Here is a 17,422-nt window from a genome sequence, read left to right as displayed (position 1 = left end):
TTTGAAAGGACTGAAACAAATGAAAGGGGTGAGTACCTTTTCAGATATCTACTGACTGCTCAGATGGTCTTATTAACCCGGGGAAATTATCGCACATTTATTTTAAAAATTCGCAAGGAGGTCCTGAGCCTTACTTTTGTCTCTCACAAGAAACAGATTATACATAGAATCCTGGCGGGTCTGTATTCCTTTTTTTTTTGTCGAGGCCAGTTTAATTCCGGAACCTCAGGCGGACAAACTCGATTAATCCTGTCCTTCTATCAAAAGCAGAGGTCGGAAGAACCCCGAATGGTCGACTGGAAAACTAGGGAAACTCCGGATAGCCTTGAGGCTATCGAGGTTCGAGGCTCAACATGCAGAAGCTTTATAAGTTGAGCAGAACTGGGCGGAGTATACGGCCAGTCTCCCCTTTAAACTTTCTCCTCAACACCCACTTCCCTGGCTGCGATGAAAACCGAACTGACACGAACACCTGGCTTCAAACCAACGTCGTCTTCATTTCTAAGGCAGATAAGGCCGCGCACGCTGCCCCCAAAGACCGATAGGTCTGTTGCCCTTCCCTTAAGCGCCCAGGAGTTCCTTTTCTGTAAGGAGTACACCTTCCCCGACATAGAAGGCACCTTTAATGTAATCCATCAGCCATCACAGGTGCACTGACGGTGAGCCTAATCGATCAGATGCTACAATGCGCAACCGTTGGGACATTAGTTTATCACATTGGGTCCATCGGTATCGTTCATACCGTTTCTTTAATACGAACATAAGACGGGATTCTTAAGGGGCAGATTGACATCAGCCGCATGGTCACGAGATACCCATAGACCAAACACGACTATTGCGTGTGCAACGTGCAACGTCAAAAAGAAAATCGTTTTCAATATGTAAAAAATTTAAATCTGAAACGATCAAACGACTTTTAGGCATTGTAAAAGTTTTATTAAAAACATACGATATTTATTAATTTTATTAATGGTACATCATAGTGTCTGTGCTTTGATACAGACACATATAGGCATCGCAAAAAATACGCTTGGCGTGATCAGGTAGAACTTTATCATTAGGTGATGTTTCATTAATAGAGCGCGCACCTTCATCGGAAAGCCACTGTGTTAATTCGGGAACACATGTCATTTCCGGTATGTTATATCCATTCTGTTCACCTAAAAGAAAATATAAAGCGCATATGTAAAATGTATCGTATTAGTTTCAATGCACAATATTTTACTAAAGGATGGCGGACCGGATGGATCGCTGTATTCAAATCAAGAGAAAACTCGGTCCGCAAAGCCTCCAGGACAATAAATAAAAATTTAACTGTGAAAGCTGACATCACATGGCAAGTGTGACCCCGAACAACGATCACCAGTGTATGTATAATGTAACTTACCCTTTCTATCAGCCATTGAATCGAAAAAACACCATGGTGCATCTGGCCCAGAACCTGATTTTACAAACGCTACATAATGAGATGTTTCTATACAAACAACTGAAAATAGTTCCATGTACACGCGTGGTACTACCATATGATCAGCCATAATTCTGAAGTCCTTGGGAATACATATTTTTGTAGGCACGTGATTATTCCTAAAATTTAATGAATAAAAGTAAGATAATAAACGTATATAATCGTAAATTTAATTTTACCTTTTTGCATGCATATGAAATGTAACAAGGCATTGTTGACAAAAGGCTGTACACTCAAGACCTGAGCCGACTTGTAGACTTCCAAAACATTCATTACATTCATATTCAGCTAGTTTTCCACACAGAAAGCACTGTCGAGGAGCTAAAATAATTAGAAAAATGCTCAATAAGGCTTAATAGTGGCATACAATGGAGAGGTAGTGAATTAGAACGGAACGATGTAACCCGTATAGTAGATGAGATTATGTTTTATGTTTGATATCAATTCCCGAACACAAAGTATACAATTTCTTAACCAGCATCAAATGCTATGCCGACTTGGCTAGTCACACTTTGAAGATATGTACCAGAAAATTTAAAACTCAGAAACATGCCGTTTCGAACGAATCAATATTACAGCCAGAATGAAGGAAGCAATAATATGTTTTACGAAATTTTTTTTTTTAAGAAGGTTCTTAATTTTAAAACTTACAGTTTTCAATTATGTCTGTCACATCTAGAACTTGCGAGGGTAAAATTCTTGGATACATTTTGTAACTTTTTCCAAAACGAGGCATCTGAATAATAAAACAAGAGGGAACCTCCTTTAGTTTGATATTCGACGAATGAAAGCTTTGTTCAAAAAGTTGCTGGACAGTTGGTAATGTTAGTTTTTCATCTTTATCCACAAACAGTTGATAAAAATATGAGTCTTGTCCGGAGCTAAGCTAAAAATAAAGAATAAAGAAAATAAAGAACTGAACTTAATACAAATTCTCATCATAAAATGAAAAATTAACGCACTTTTAAGAATGGTTCGACGCGCATAATTTGTGATAGTAAACTGTTCAGGAACTCTTCAGGATCTTTTTCCTCGCATGTGAGACCACTTACAGAACTGAGTTGGTCTAATAGTTCACGCAGCTTCATAACGCTGTCAGATCGCACAAATAATTGTTTTCTCAATGGATTAACAATTTCATCCCGCAAAACCTTTTGAACATCTCTGTAATTCCGAATATCCTGTTGGAAAATTATTAGATTACAAGATTTTCAGCGTCGTTATTGTCTTACTTTGGGTCCTGGAGATCGGTACAGTATAGAATCAAACACACTAGTAAAAGTGAACATCGAAAATAGTGTCGCATCAAGATAGCAAGAGTTATGATGTCCTTGTATTCCCTTGAATTTTCCACAAATTTTCTGGAGTTCATCCGAACTATGTATTCCTAAAATAAAAGATAAGGACGTGTCAATTGTAGATTTTCATCTTGATCAATAAGAACTTAAATTGTGTAGGCTGCAAGTATGCACTTACGCAGTGGCGGTACTGAACCAGAAATAGAAGGGCACGCGACGGCACCGAAGTTTATCTCCTGATTGTTAGTGATCTTGTTTCCTACATGGTAGCTGTCTTTATCGGTGAATCGGCGATCAGTTTTGCACCTGTCGGACGTTACAAAAATAGCCCGACCTTGGTGACACGTAAAAAAGCTGAAAATTGTGAACAACAAAATAATTTAAAATACCTATTAATTAATATGAATTAAATACAGAATTCAATATTATTGTATATTCTTAAAAATAAATTAATCGATTCGATAAGCCGAAGTTCATATTCATATTTCATATTTGTCAGAGAGCCTCTCCTCCACGAATATACCCCTATAATTTTCGAGTACCGAGTATAAATATTGCCGGTTTATGGCGGAAAAATTTGATTTTGCACTATAGCGCAAGAAACGAATCACGTTTTGAATTCGGACATCGGATTCAGTTTCAGCGACATATGATATAAATTAATTTTAAAAAAATGCACATCAATTTTCATTACTATCTACTTATTTTTATTAAAAATATGTAAATAAATATTTACCGAAGGCCATTGTAACTTCCATCTGACAATGGAATGTTCTTCAAGGAAGGTTCGTCTTCAAGCTCTATTCCAACAAGTACGTTTTTAGAAATTCCTGGAGGTATACCAATCCATCTTATTACACCATACACATCTCCACACACGCCAGAATCAGATACTTCCACGAGGGAGCCAATTGCAAGCTCTGTTCCTGGTATTTCAATCAGGCGTTGATAATCTGAAATTGTGTGACCTAAAAATTGCATTTCAAAAGGTACAAAAAAATAATTAATAAAAAACCCCGATACGCAGTCAGTATATGTTTATGTAAGGCTATGATTTATGTAACTTATGGAATATATTTCTGCCACCTAGTGACAAAAAATATTGCCACTGTTTCCATACCGCACATTCCGTTAAATCTATTCATCTGTCTCTCTATCAACGGCTTATCCTCCGGACGTTACTCTACATACTTTTCACAATTACAAAACACGTAACACACACAAACGAATAGATCAAAGCATACTGAATTATGTATAAATTTTCATACGGGCTATTTGGATATTCAGGCAGACTCCGGTTTTCATTTACTTTTTGCGTTTTCAGCCAAAACGTTTCGTTTCTAGGTGCCCCCGTTTTGTCACATTTTCTCATGTCCTGTTAAATGCACAAATTACTGCTGTTAAACCCACAATTTAGTTTATCGAGCGCGCAAAAGCCTCTGTTATGTTTAACATCCCAAAAATCGATACCAAAATCGGACTGAGTCAGCTGTTTGCACGAAAGCGCAAGGTGTTGTTGTATTAACCAATTATTTCAAAGCCAAATTTGAGTTTGGGATCAAATGAACGATTTACTAAGAAGGCACAAGACAAATTGCCCTAGTAATGGTGTCGATTTTATGTAAATGCTTCAATTAAGAATAGTTTGGTTTTATATGTTGAGCTACTGAGCCTCTTCAGCAGGGTGGATTCGATCGCGAACTATTTGAAATATACACACAGAGCGACATGTACTAATCTGGTGAAACCGATCAAATAAAAAGGGTGTAAGTTTTTACAATTTAGAGCAAACCAAAACATGTTTATATAAATGAGAGATACTCACCCAAAGATTCATCTTTGACTGCTATCGATAGTGGGTTCGAAGATTTCGGCTGACCCTCGTCGTTACTGTTGCCCTCCACAGATGTTTTATTTTTATTTAAAATCATAGCTGCTGCCCCGGCATGTGTTGGCCAATTGGCCCCTAAAATATCAGCTAAATCGACATCCTTATGTGTTGGATTTTCAACAACCATATCGTTCACTAAAAATTAACATTTTAAGAAATATAATTAGCCATTATTTGTATTAAATTTAATAAGTTACTCGCTATATAAGATTATATATACATAAATGAAACTTTTTGAATGTACTTTAAACGAGAAAAAAAATAGATTAAAGGTCTAGATGAGTAGAGGACCTCCTCATACTTAGAATTTGCAATATACCCACAAAATCTTTGGTGACTGCGCACTTTTCCATAACTTTCACTCCATATCTGCTTTGAAAAGAAAATTGTACCTTTCGCAGAATTTTGACTCGGGATTCGGGAAGATGGCGAGGTCTTGCGCCTAAACTTGTTTCGACGTCAAAAAAATAATTAAATTCAAATTTCAAATTCAAAACTGATAATTTTTTGCGTTTCTTGAATTACGACCGGCATTAAACCGCCTTTCTCTGGTAGACTTCGGGCTCCAAAAGTACGCAGTACTCGAAAAGTACAGATTTGTGGTGAAAGTAGATGTGTGTAACACCAAGAAGATCAGCATCTTAATCAGCATCAATAGCCAGTTCGATATAGCTAGGTCTGTTTTTCCGCACGACATTTTTGACGGCTACTTCTCAAAGACCATAAGAGCTAGAGCAACCAAATTATGTACGACAACGACCCAAAACTGTTTTCTATAATCCTGAAATAAAGACCAGCTGACACAGATAATACTGCCGCAGTATTGTGGACCATTTCTGTTGCTCCGAACGATGTCATTTGACAGCATGATTTGAATGTGCCAATGGACTTCAGGAACAGGTTTGAGCCTGGATCCGTGCTGATGAGCAAGCCGATCAGTTCTGGCCAGATTTTCCTTCGAGCTGGTTTAAGACGCCAACAACGAATTGCAATTCTACTAGAGATTTTTCCAGAGGCTTCGTAAAATAGAAATAAAGGTTTAAAACAATTAAAATACTTTATCATGCTAGTGAAGATAAACCTTTTTCTATGAGTGAAGTATGTTTTTGCATTTAATTTAACCAAATTTCTAGTCACCAGAGACAGCCTTCTGTGGCACCTAGAAAAACAACTCAGTTGGAATTCAGTCTGGCATTCTGCTGCAGACCCGAAATAGCACTTTTTGACAGCTTTACATTCAGTTCGCTACAACAGATGGCTGTATATGCACAAACAGCCAATTTCTTACTACTTACATGTACTTATATTTAAAAGTTTGTCATAAATAAACATTCACGATTGTACATGACACGTACATCCATATATACACAAAGCACTGCTGTGTTTGTGTTAAATTCTTTGTTTGGATTCTTTAGAACGTTTTTAAAATGTAAACTTAAATTGAATATCGCAACTAAAGTTCAACAAAAATTATTTTCTCCCATTTCTAGTATATGTACAGACATGGGGTATGACATATTTAGACGGCCGTGAACAGAGCATTGAGAGCACGAATTATAAAAAAGAAATCCGAACAAATCATATTACTACAACTTTTAAAGTTAAAAATGACTATTCTTGGCACAGTCAACAAATATGTATGACTTTGATAACATAAAATATGTTGTGTTATGTAGTATAGCGATAGCGATACCTATATTATCGATGGTTGAACATTTAGCCGAACATCGATTGTTTCTGTCCCCAATGGAAAGTATTGCGGGAAAATATTTAACAATGTAGACATATTTAATTTAATTATATTCAATTTAAACGCCCATACATTTCAATGGTCAACTGCAGCGAGGTTTTTGGAATCGGCGAAATCCGCGAAGTCGAGAGAACATATAGATGCATCTGTGAGTACGCACAAAACCCTCAAGAACGAATTTCTGTGTAATTGTGCAGAGCATAAAGTTTACGATATTATTTTTTTTGCCATTGATTGCACATTTTGTTTGGATTTGAACCCCTTCGGATATATATCGCATAGAAACATTCTGATTAGGAACATTCTCGATGGATAGTGGAACAACTGAGAAATTTTCGGAACGGCAAAACCGTACAAAACAATCCTAGAAAATGATGGTGGGCGGTCACCTATTGGAATAGGCTATTATTGATCATCCCAGTGTGAAAAGACTATTAGAGAGACTTTGGGGAAAAACTTTTATCAAGAAATATGATTCTTATAGGACAAAGAGTAGAGGAAAACATGACAGTAAAAATACTAAACACTACCGGAAAAAACACACAGCTGATTGACCAGTGTAATTATAGAAAATCTACACCTCGGCACTTTTACACCAAAAAAGTGATTCTGATTGAAGACTTGAGTTTTAGGGCTAGGACTCTGATCCGAAAAATATGTACTCGTGCAGAATTAGGGTTGATATTCGTATAAAACCGATTAGAAATTTATGCATAATATATAGTACGTTTGCTAGAAAAACTGTTGTCGGATGTGAGTACTAAGCTTTAATAAATATTATAAAATAAAAGGGAAACGAAAATTTGATTGCAATATTTTTGGTATATTTTTATTATGAAAAAGTATATTTTGGTATATTTCTGATCGATAAGTGGTATAAATGGGCCGTGGTCACCCTGTATACGATGTGGATATATGGGCATACTCTATACATAGCATATTCATTTTTATTAAGAGAAAACAAACAAAAATAAACAAAAAGGTAATTTTGGCTGCCTTAGGTCGAACAATAATATTTCAAAAACTGGACAAAAATAATCCCAAATGGTTTTTTAACAATTACAATAATTTTTGTAGAATGACTACGGAGGAATTACCAGCGAATCTTGACAAGTTGAAAATAACACCAACACACCCTCTTTGCAAATCAGTAAAAAGGAATCCATTCTATAATCCAGACAATGATTTTAAACTTTCAAATGCTAATGATAACTTTGAACAAATACTTAGCGCCAAACACAAAATGATACATCGCTGGAAGTGCAGACCAAGGCGTCGATCCGAGAGCTGCCTTGAGAGTTGCACGCAAGACAAGTCTTTTCTTCAAACGGAATCTGTTGAAATTACAAGTCCCCCAAGTTACTCGCATGGTGTTAAAAAGCTTGCACAGAAAAAACATGTTGCCCCTACAAAGAAATATCTTTTTCGGCAACCCATGTTGAAGACATTATTTGGTTGTGAACACGGAAGGAGTCTTGTTCGAAGTCGTAAAATGTTTCACTTAAACGCAGAAAAGGAAAAAACTAGCCAAATTCAGACTAAAAACTCGACCTTTAATATAGGCGACACATGCAGTTTCCGCGATCTTATCAGTGAATGCGATATATTGCTGGACCAAACAAAGGAAACAAATTTGGATAATGTTCGTCGTGTACCAAAAATCTGCAGTAAATATAAAACAACAATTTCCAGCAAAAAAGAAATCAATTGTAGACTGCTGTCAAATAAGGAACGCAACGCCTTTACAATATCAGCATCTAAGAGATCACTATCAGTTTCACGTATGGGCACGACGTGCTCTCAGCAAGCTTGTTATAATGCAACAACACCAAGCAACTGCGACGATGTAACGATATCAGAACTGGCTAGCTATTTTGATACTATGGTGCATATTCCAAAAAAAATGTCTTCAATGGCTGAGATGATGTACATTTAATTTTGAACCAACCATTAAGATGTATATGCCTGTAGATATACTATTAAGCATACATACGTATGTACATATGTATAAATTATTTGTATACTAATAAAATGCATTATTTCTCGGCTGTTTATAGCTTCAGTTGAAAATTACTTCGTATCGTGTGCGTCTAAGAAGATCTATTTGCCCTGCCTATTTGGGTAGGTGTAAATCTGACTGTCTTTATGCCGAATACCGAAAAATGGCATTTTGAAATTCTGGCCTAGTCATGCTCGTTCGAATTTGTACACATACCATACATTTGTATGTATGTATGTATAAAATTGATTTCAAAGCTAATCGACTACACTATGCAACAAAATCGAACTTTTTTTTGGGGCTTAACATTTTTTTACCCGATACATCTGTGGTGAAAGTGTAAATGTGTGCAACATGATCAGCATCAAAAGCCGAGCGCCTAGACTTTAGACTCCTGTGATATCACAAATGTCGCAAGTGTATTTCAAAATTTCGCCCCGCCCCCACAAAGGAAGAAAATCTCCACATTTTGAAGATACGAGAAAACCATAAACTCAAAAGGGTAGGCCACCGGAGGTCGAGCTAGACTTAGAGCCCCCGGAGGCCTAAAGAAGTTTTAGTCTCCTGGGACCGATCCAGACAAAACAATGGTGGTGGTAAACTTCAGGAACGTGATTGGAGCTCTCCTGGGGTGGAGCCGACATAGTCCTGATTGGACTATTTGCCTTGTTTTCTTGGAAGCGGGGTATCTGCGCTGAGGACTCGAGACTATAGGCTATACGTAGCTGTTACCACAGGTAAAACAAGTATGTAGGTACTTGCAAAAATACAGTTGCACTTATTTTTTCTTGCAAATTTCAGAAAGAACCCCACACTGCAGTGAGCCTCGAAGGCGAGGAGAGCTCACTGAGGATGTGCTCCACCTATACGAGTCATAGCCATACCTCCTCCACACGCGCCACCCCGAATGCTCATCGCAAACTGCGCGCCCACGGACATCGGGTCAGTGGGAAATCGCTGACACTAATGAATGGGGTGAGTACCTGTTCACTTATCTACTGACCACTCAGCTGGTATTATTAAACCGGGGAAATAATCCCATTATTATTATTAAAAATCGTAAGGAGGTCCTGGACGTTACACTTGCCTCTCATGAGATGCAGAGGAACATAGTATCCTGCAGGGTCCCGGAAGAACACTCCTTTGCGGACCACAGGAAACTGTACTCCCTTTTTCCCTATCGAGACCCCTGGACTCGAAAGAAACCTGAATGGTGGACTCCAAACTGGGGAACCTCTGGAAAGCCCCGCGGAGCCTCTTCAACAAAGCAATAGCTTTATATGTATGTTGAGCAGAACTGGGCCGAATACAAGGCCAGTCTGTCAATTTACAACAAATAAGTCAAACGCGCCTCATGGTGTAAGTTTTGCGAAATCGAGAGCAATTCAGAAGCTTCGTGCTTGCGAACAACGAACCCTGGGTGGGTGTTTGGGAGATCTTTATATATTAGATTTTATCTGTTTCCATTTCTTTTAATTTTTTATTTACATCTGCCTCTTCGTTTTTGTATTCTTTGTATTCTCACACAAACATCAGCCGTTTTATCTCGGAAGAGGGCGCACACATTGCATGACGAAATTTGTGTGAGAGAGAGAGACAGAAAATGAGCAAGCGCGTAGAAGGCGTTACGTAGCCACTGCACTTCTGGCTATAATAATGATCCGATCTGATTCAGATTGTAGTCTAGCAGATATGGGCAGTCTCTACGATTCTGCGTTTTCGGTTTTCGCATATGTATCTTCAAGATTGTGGACGCCAAAGATTTTAGTCCCTTGCGGGGCGGGGCGAAATTTTGAAATGCACTTGTAGGAGTGTGATGTCACAGTAGTCTGGACACAAAATTTGTTTTCTCTAGTCTTTTAGAGGTGCTCATGGGGACGGACAGACAGACATGTCTTTATCGCATCGGCTATTATTGATGTAGAATATATATACTTTGTGGGGTCGGAAATGCTTCCTTCTGGGTGTTGCACACATCCACTTTCCCCACAAGATCGAATATACCCCTATACTCTTCGAACAACGGGTATACAAAAATAAACAAATAGACAAAAATGGACTCAGATCCGAGAATCCAAAAGCCAAGTATTCGTAGTGTGCGCAAGCAGCTCGCTTTCCTTCTTTATTTTTTTGTTGTAGTTTGACTTCTCCCAAATTTAAAAACCGTGCCCACCACATGCAAAAGTAAAAGACTGTTGAGATCTCGTGAGGATTTTTATAATTCAAATTAATTTGATCAACAACCCAGATTTATTGACAGTAACACAATTATCTAGAGCTTTTCCAAACGCTTCGGTCCATATAATAGGACATAGGCACAATGCCAATCTCCACCACCTGAAAGTCGTAAAATTTCATCCGTGGCCACAGATGTTACTTCGTCATCGTCAAATTTAAACCAACTATCGCCGTTGGAACGAACCCAAGCCACATAGTGCCCGGATGAACTTGATCGACCTTTATGAGTCAATACAGCTTGTAATGTATAGTATCCAGAATTATTACTTCCCAAATCATCGTCAAACCAAAATTGCTCATATTTCTTTTCGATGTCCTCTTCCTTGACCCCATATGGTTTGGGTGTTGCCAGCTCCATGGTTTTGTCTTCCAGATCCTTGAACTTCGATCGCATTGGACATAATTTTTGTTGCAATTCGGGTGTACACAACTCAAACGCGTCAAAGTCAATGGGGAATTTAATATCCTTCAATACTTTGGCATTTATGCCTTCTTTTCCCTTATATTGAAATCGTACGAATTGGACAGTAAGATAAGCTGGAAGTCGGCTAACTAAGTACTGAAAATTAAATAAACGTTAATAAAATTAAGTTATACATTGAAAGATCTTACAGTTCTAATGTAGCGTGCGTCTCTTCCCAAAGTTTCAGATTTTTTGACCAATGATTCCATCATTTTCTAAAAATTAATACAGGAGCCGTTAATGCATAGTCGTTGATATTTGTAATATGTGGTGTTAACTACCGATTTAAGGCCGCTTTGCATGTACTTTACTTCCATTGAAATGAAGCAACTTAATTGCAAAAAATTCTCGGTTGTTACAGTAGCAGTTTCTTCTGGAGCTTCTTCAGTGCTCATTTTAACTTCAAAGGTTCCACCAAAGAATTGTTCAATAAATGACCTTTAAGTAAATAATAAAAACGATATAAACATAGTTTATATATGCATGAGCTACGGTGGATAGTACAATATTTTTTTGCACAACTAAATATAATTTAATAAGATTTTTTATTAATGTTTGTATTGAAAACTTATAATTCGTTACATGGAAGCTGCACATATGCGCACATATACACTGCAATAGCAGAATAGACTGCCGGAGTCGTTGGATCCCCATTCCAACAGGCAGATAGATGTTATAAGTCTTCGCACGAGAACACCTGGAGAAGAATTTCCTCCCTCACAAAAATTACTCAGGACCGGTTTACACCCGCAAGCCACATTCTGAATGATTTTAAATCGAAAGCGAACATTTGGGCTCATGCAGTGTGTATCCGTCAACGCTAAGTGAGTTTATTTTGCATGATTTTCATATATGAGCGGATTTGTTGGGAATGTACGAGCGAAGTTAGAAGTCTTAAATTTATTTCATAAACTTACCCGTGTTGTGTTTTCTGAGTAATATTTTTAGATGGTTCTTGGCGAATTGGTAAAAGTTTTTGTTGTAGCATTTTCAGAATTTCCGACCAACACTCATTAGCATCTTGCTGCCTGTACGTGCCATTTTCTCCGGTCTGTGCAAATTGGGGGGATGCCCGGTGTAACGCCTGCAGCAGTACAATTGGAGTGACTGTTGCCCCCTTATCCATCTGAGCAAAAACCGATTTCATTCCTGATGATATAGAAAAAGCTGTTGATAGGGTGTCAGACCCCTCACTGGTAAAATTGCTTAGCGCATCACGAAGCTCAGGAACTGCTTTTAAGCATTGAATAGTGGCATTCATATAGCAGGTATTTCCAAGGTTTGTTAAACCGGCTGGTAGGCGCATCTATAATTTAATTTTAAATAAAAAGCTGTAAGGACATGTAATGATTTCAGAGATACGCACTGCAGTCGCGGTTTCTGCTTCATTCATGTCTTCAATAAACTTAATTGGTGTTGTGGGTACTTCTGGTACATCTTCTTTGCTACCCAGTAATAACACTACAGCGCCCTACAAAATAAACATTGTGAATTGTAAGAATCATACTTCAAATTTCAACTTACATCTTTTAACTGCAAGTTCCATTGCTCATTCTTAAGTATGCCACCTTTGCACATAACTTTTTGACGCTCTGGCTCAACACCAGTCAGAGCGAACAGTTGAGCTTTGAACAATATAGGATCTTCATCGGTGTTAACATCGATATCCGTAAAGAGTTCTCGTCCCCATTTTACTTTTACTGTAAATAATCGAATTAGTTTTTGCGTCAGAAAACATCTAATATGCACCTTTGAAAGAAGGCATCGTAAACTCCTAGCTAAAATTCAAAGTCATACTAATTAAGACAGGGATGTGTGAAGCAACGATATATCTGAAAAAGCAAATGGAAAAGTAAAAAAAACATCGTCTGCGTGGGAACGTTGAAAATGGTTTTCGATACACTTCAAACCCAATTGTCGCAACCTTTAGTTCATATATACGCAAAACTGTTTATACCAGGGCCACGTTTTACGCTATTGCGTTTTGGCGAAAACGCGGCTTTATTTTAAATACGATAAGCATAGGAGCGTAGTGGTGGCATAAAGTTGTGTACTTTTGCTCTTTAAAGCCCATTCGTGGAATACCCAATCCTTTTTCCATTTCTTGTATTTTGTGGAAAATATTAGAGTGAGCCGAGTCCCCTTATTGTGATTATTTGTCACCTCATAGAGCTACAATTTATATATGTACACATATGTCTAATTTATATAATGAAAACGGTTTGTGTGCATTTTAATTTAAAGTTACATACTAATTTCTGGCATTAACAATACTTTTTTTACATTCCAGTCATCACGCATACTGAAATACATGTTAGAGAAAGATGTGCAATGGACAAATTATTGCGTATCACTTCTATCTAAGTATTCATTCTTTAAGTCTTTAAAGATAAACTGTAAATTTCTAGAAATATCCTGTGATGGTATTGCCTGGTTGATTACTTGGACTGCTTTCATATGGATAATGAATTCAAAAGCATTACTTCAAATGCAAGTAAATATGCTTGTAGGACTTATACTTGATATTGTCGTCGTAGCCGTGTTAAAGTCATTCGTGCGCCGAAGAAGACCGGTAGCAATAAAAGATACGTTGGTAATAGGACCCGATAAATTTAGTTTTCCCTCTGGCCACGCATCTCGAGCATTTTATGTACTTATATTTTTTACAAAATTATATTCTCTGAATTTTGTATTTTTAATGCCTCTTACGGCTTGGGCTGTAAGCGTAGCTCTATCACGACTGATTTTACAGCGTCATTATATGTTGGACATTTTCGCTGGAGCAATCATTGGAGGTCTTGAAGCAAGACTCCTTGAATTCATTTGGATCAGTGAAACATTTGCTATAAATATTGCTGGTCTTGTGTCTGGTTCAGAAGAAATATAAAATTAACATTTTTTTTTTGGGGAAATATGTAATAAAAACACGCGTTTACGTAAATACACTTACCGTATTTTATATATGTATACTACACTTGTAAATAGAAATATGTATGTACATACTATGTGTTATATGTACACATATTTACCACCAAAGTAATAAAAGAGTTTATTAGTTTTCGTAATTGGACTTTCAAACCAAAAAACAATATAATAGTAAGATGAGTAACATGCAGTCACTCAAAAATAGTCAGCGTTGAATACATTCAGCTCATTCGGATCACTTTCATTCTTAGGGTGTAAATTGCTCTTCTCATACTTAATCTCTCAAAAAAGGTTTTGAACGTTGAATAAACTCGGTACGCAAGCCTGTACTTGCGCAAAGCAGCTGATTTGCAAGCCAAAAACATTTCTAGGCAATTTTTAAAGCCACAAATTTATTTACTGAATTTTGGGTCGGGCATTCGAAAATCCTTTTACGCTTGAACAAGTATGATAATAAAATTTCAAAATTAATATTAATATTAATAGTATTAGCCTAGCTAAATCAATGAAAATATATATTACTAGTGGGAAAGCCCCATGCACACTCGCTTTGCCAGTCTCGCCAACCCAAATCTCTCTTGCTTGAGCAACAAAAAATATCTTCCATGGAATGTTATTTATCAAGAACTAAAATGTCGGGCATTTGTATCTGTGAGATACAGTTCTATCTGTAATATACATTTGTATCTGAAAGTACATTTATATCTGCTATATATATTTATATCTGTAAAAAAAAAATTAGGGCGACGACCAAATTGAGATATTAAATATATATATATATTTATATCTATATATGCCATTTAAATTATCAATATTAATGTCGGAGTAGGCAGATTTGGCATAGCTATTCCTATGGACTATCGTCAATCGCCAACGTCAGTACTACACGGCCAATGTACATAGCCATCATGCAAAACGCGTACAAATGGCAGTCAAATGCGAGACTTAACCCGACATACTTGTGTCTTCCAGTTAGTGGAAGTGAAAGTATCATTATGATAGCTCGCAAACGGATCGTTAGCGAGCATTTTGCGATATCTTGCGAGCTTTCGAAATGACTAACAGCAAAAACAGAGATAGCTTTATGGGAAAAGAATGCAGTTAGAGCGAGAGAAATCTATGCATCAGGCTTGCCAATTGAGCTGGGAGCAGCGCGACCCTAGAGATTATTGATTGTTACATTTTTTAGATCCAATTTTGATAATTTCGTCACAAATACTACGCAGCTCTTCGACTGATAGCTGGGAGACGTGACTAAAAGCGGGTACCAACCCTTTGTACCAATGTCTAATGTCATACGGCCATAAGTATTGATGAACGAAGAAATCAAATCGACATACATATCGTAAATTGGAAAGCTAACATTTAAGCATACTTGAAACCGGGCGAAGTTTTTTCATAAGTTTATATTTAGTACCAAAGAGTCATCGAAGAAGTAAACTGGTTTCTTTATTAGGCCACATTCTTGATATTTGTACTAATAATGTTGAATTTAAGCATGGTGTTCAAATACTATTTTTCTGCTGCAGCTATTGCTATATTTTTGTGTACTCCCGTACTGAGTGAGAATGTAAGGGGAAAGTTTGTTGAAAATCCGAAGCAGCTCTCGCTTAGCCCAGGAGATGACATAAATACCCCAAGCTTTGTCAGAATTGTGTTGATGCGTTTAATATATGGCATTGCATCCAGCATGGGAATTGAAGATCGGCTTGAAGAAACATTTAACGGCGCTTTCGTACCTCCAAACGCCGAAGATGCCTTTGGATTTGATGAATAAAGATTATGCATTTATAGTATGTTTAGACTAAGTTATAATGATCACAAATTATAACGACCAAACAAATAAAGACCATGATAGCCCCTTCTGTAACATTTTGGTTGCATGGTCGGCAACAAAAATATATTAGCATTTAATAGAATGATTACAAGCCATACAATGAAATGACGATATCAAAGTGATAAAAACCACAAAGATCTGTTTAAAATTATAAAGTAATAGTACAACAATCACAATAGAACATCTGCTAAAATTTGGTTTATCCTCCCAAGCAACTCAAACAAAAATATTTGTTAACAATATTCATATTTCATTACCATACAGCCCCTCTCCATAAAGTTCCTAAAATAAAAAAATATTTAAACAAATATTAATTTTAGTCTAAAACATATTAAGTAAATACAGTAATATAAAAAAGAAATAATATAGCCGAAGGTCATAGTTGACAGTACTATCTTAAGTTAGTTAACTATTTTTGAGCTGCAAATAAATAAAATATATATCAAAATTATTTCGTGTTGATTTTGACATCACTCGGCATTCTGATAAGAGGAAAACGAAATGAATTCGAATTACTCGAATTATTGTGTGCCCTTTTTGTGTACATATGAACCAGAGCACTTTGTGTTATAATTTCTAAGCTAAATTTGTAAGTTTTCTTTTATCATTTGTTCTCATCAAAGAAAACGAAATTTCCAGCACCAGTGGCTGACCTTCGGGCCAAACATTCCCATGTCCTCATCCATGCCTAACTCTATCTTGCAGGTTTTTCAGACATACATATATATGTATTTCATTGGACCCATTCATTAGAATTTTATAACTTTTTTTCTAACTGTGGCCATCGATATGTTAACAATTCAGGCAGGCTCCGTTTTTCATTTACTTTTGTGTTTCGTTTTCAGCCAAAACGTTTCGTTTTCGCATGCAAAATAAAAGTTAAATTTATAAATGTGGCGGGAAACAGCTGTTATATCTTTCCAACGTTCCGATAACCAAATCAGGCTGAGTCAGCTGTTACACGAAAAGACGAAGTGTTGTTGCCCTGATTAATTCTTTCAGAGCAATATTTAATTGGGTTAAAGAAAAAAAGGATAAAAAAGTCACAAGCTGCATAGACGCTTGATCAGTATTAATAGTCGAGTCGATACAGCTATGTCTGTCTGTCCGTCTGTGTTGTTGGTCACCTAGTTCTCAGAGACAACACGTAGTTTTACAACCGAATTTGGTCTGTACACCGGACCTGTTCCTGTAACACTATGTCAAATTGCACACTATATGAGCAAAGATATCACACTGGGCGTTGGAACATAATGTGAATAATTGGAGCGTCAGTATAATCATTAATTTCACACAAAATTTGCCACGGCTTACAATTTTAATGAAACCAGCTGAAGAATTTAACCCCATTAGAAGGAAACCATCATTATAATTTAGAATCTGAAAAAAACTAGACGGCAAGTTTTTAACTTGAGACGGGATTAAAACAAATAAAATCATAAATTATGGTGACGCAGATAAATCGGAAATTAAATAACCTTCCATATACTGTAAGGCACTCTATGAGTGAAATATTTTTTAGATGTGTGATCAATCAAATCTCTAGCCATGGTACT

General features: G+C 36.9%; 4 protein-coding genes across 8 annotated transcripts; 2 read left to right on the top strand and 2 right to left on the bottom strand.

Annotated features, from left to right (window-relative positions):
- Positions 1-914: 914 nt before the first annotated feature.
- On the bottom strand, positions 915-6,355 carry LOC6588711 (ubiquitin carboxyl-terminal hydrolase CYLD). 5 transcript variants are annotated; one of them, XM_002014343.2, is made up of 10 exons: positions 6,348-6,355; positions 4,589-4,789; positions 3,500-3,731; positions 2,942-3,117; positions 2,698-2,852; positions 2,428-2,646; positions 2,117-2,351; positions 1,645-1,786; positions 1,388-1,584; positions 915-1,160 (listed from the first exon to the last, which is right to left on the bottom strand). In XM_002014343.2, the coding sequence occupies exons 2-10, from the start codon at positions 4,779-4,781 to the stop codon at positions 967-969; spliced, it is 1,743 nt and encodes a 580-aa protein (XP_002014379.2). In that variant the 5' UTR covers positions 4,782-4,789; positions 6,348-6,355; the 3' UTR covers positions 915-966. The 5 variants fall into 5 exon arrangements, with proteins under 5 accessions (XP_002014379.2, XP_026844462.1, XP_026844464.1 ...); XM_026988661.1 differs by lacking the exon at positions 6,348-6,355 and adding an exon at positions 5,950-5,997; XM_026988663.1 differs by lacking the exon at positions 6,348-6,355 and adding an exon at positions 5,950-5,997 and having other exon boundaries at positions 3,500-3,716.
- A 1,126-nt stretch (positions 6,356-7,481) lies between these two features.
- On the top strand, positions 7,482-8,474 carry LOC6588712. Its single transcript, XM_002014344.2, has one exon. It carries the CDS (start codon positions 7,483-7,485, stop codon positions 8,338-8,340), a length of 858 nt encoding a protein of 285 aa, XP_002014380.1. The 5' UTR covers position 7,482; the 3' UTR covers positions 8,341-8,474.
- A 2,130-nt stretch (positions 8,475-10,604) lies between these two features.
- LOC6588713 (ubiquitin carboxyl-terminal hydrolase 14) lies at positions 10,605-13,205 on the bottom strand. The gene is made up of 7 exons (XM_026988314.1): positions 13,190-13,205; positions 12,629-12,804; positions 12,471-12,575; positions 12,022-12,410; positions 11,386-11,542; positions 11,254-11,319; positions 10,605-11,200 (listed from the first exon to the last, which is right to left on the bottom strand). Exons 1-7 carry the CDS (start codon positions 13,203-13,205, stop codon positions 10,676-10,678), a joined length of 1,434 nt encoding a protein of 477 aa, XP_026844115.1. The 3' UTR covers positions 10,605-10,675.
- Positions 13,206-13,300: 95 nt separating this feature from the next.
- On the top strand, positions 13,301-14,049 carry LOC6588714 (phospholipid phosphatase 6). Its single transcript, XM_002014346.2, has 2 exons — positions 13,301-13,324; positions 13,395-14,049. Exons 1-2 carry the CDS (start codon positions 13,316-13,318, stop codon positions 13,989-13,991), a joined length of 606 nt encoding a protein of 201 aa, XP_002014382.2. The 5' UTR covers positions 13,301-13,315; the 3' UTR covers positions 13,992-14,049.
- The last annotated feature ends 3,373 nt before the right edge of the window (positions 14,050-17,422 follow it).

The sequence above is a fragment of the Drosophila persimilis genome, unplaced genomic scaffold (assembly GCF_003286085.1).
Source record: "Drosophila persimilis strain 14011-0111.01,24,50 unplaced genomic scaffold, DperRS2 tig00000191-arrow-pilon, whole genome shotgun sequence".
Classification (NCBI taxonomy): domain Eukaryota; kingdom Metazoa; phylum Arthropoda; class Insecta; order Diptera; family Drosophilidae; genus Drosophila; species Drosophila persimilis.
Note: the sequence above shows the minus strand (reverse complement) of the source record. Positions and strands in the feature narration are given on the sequence as shown.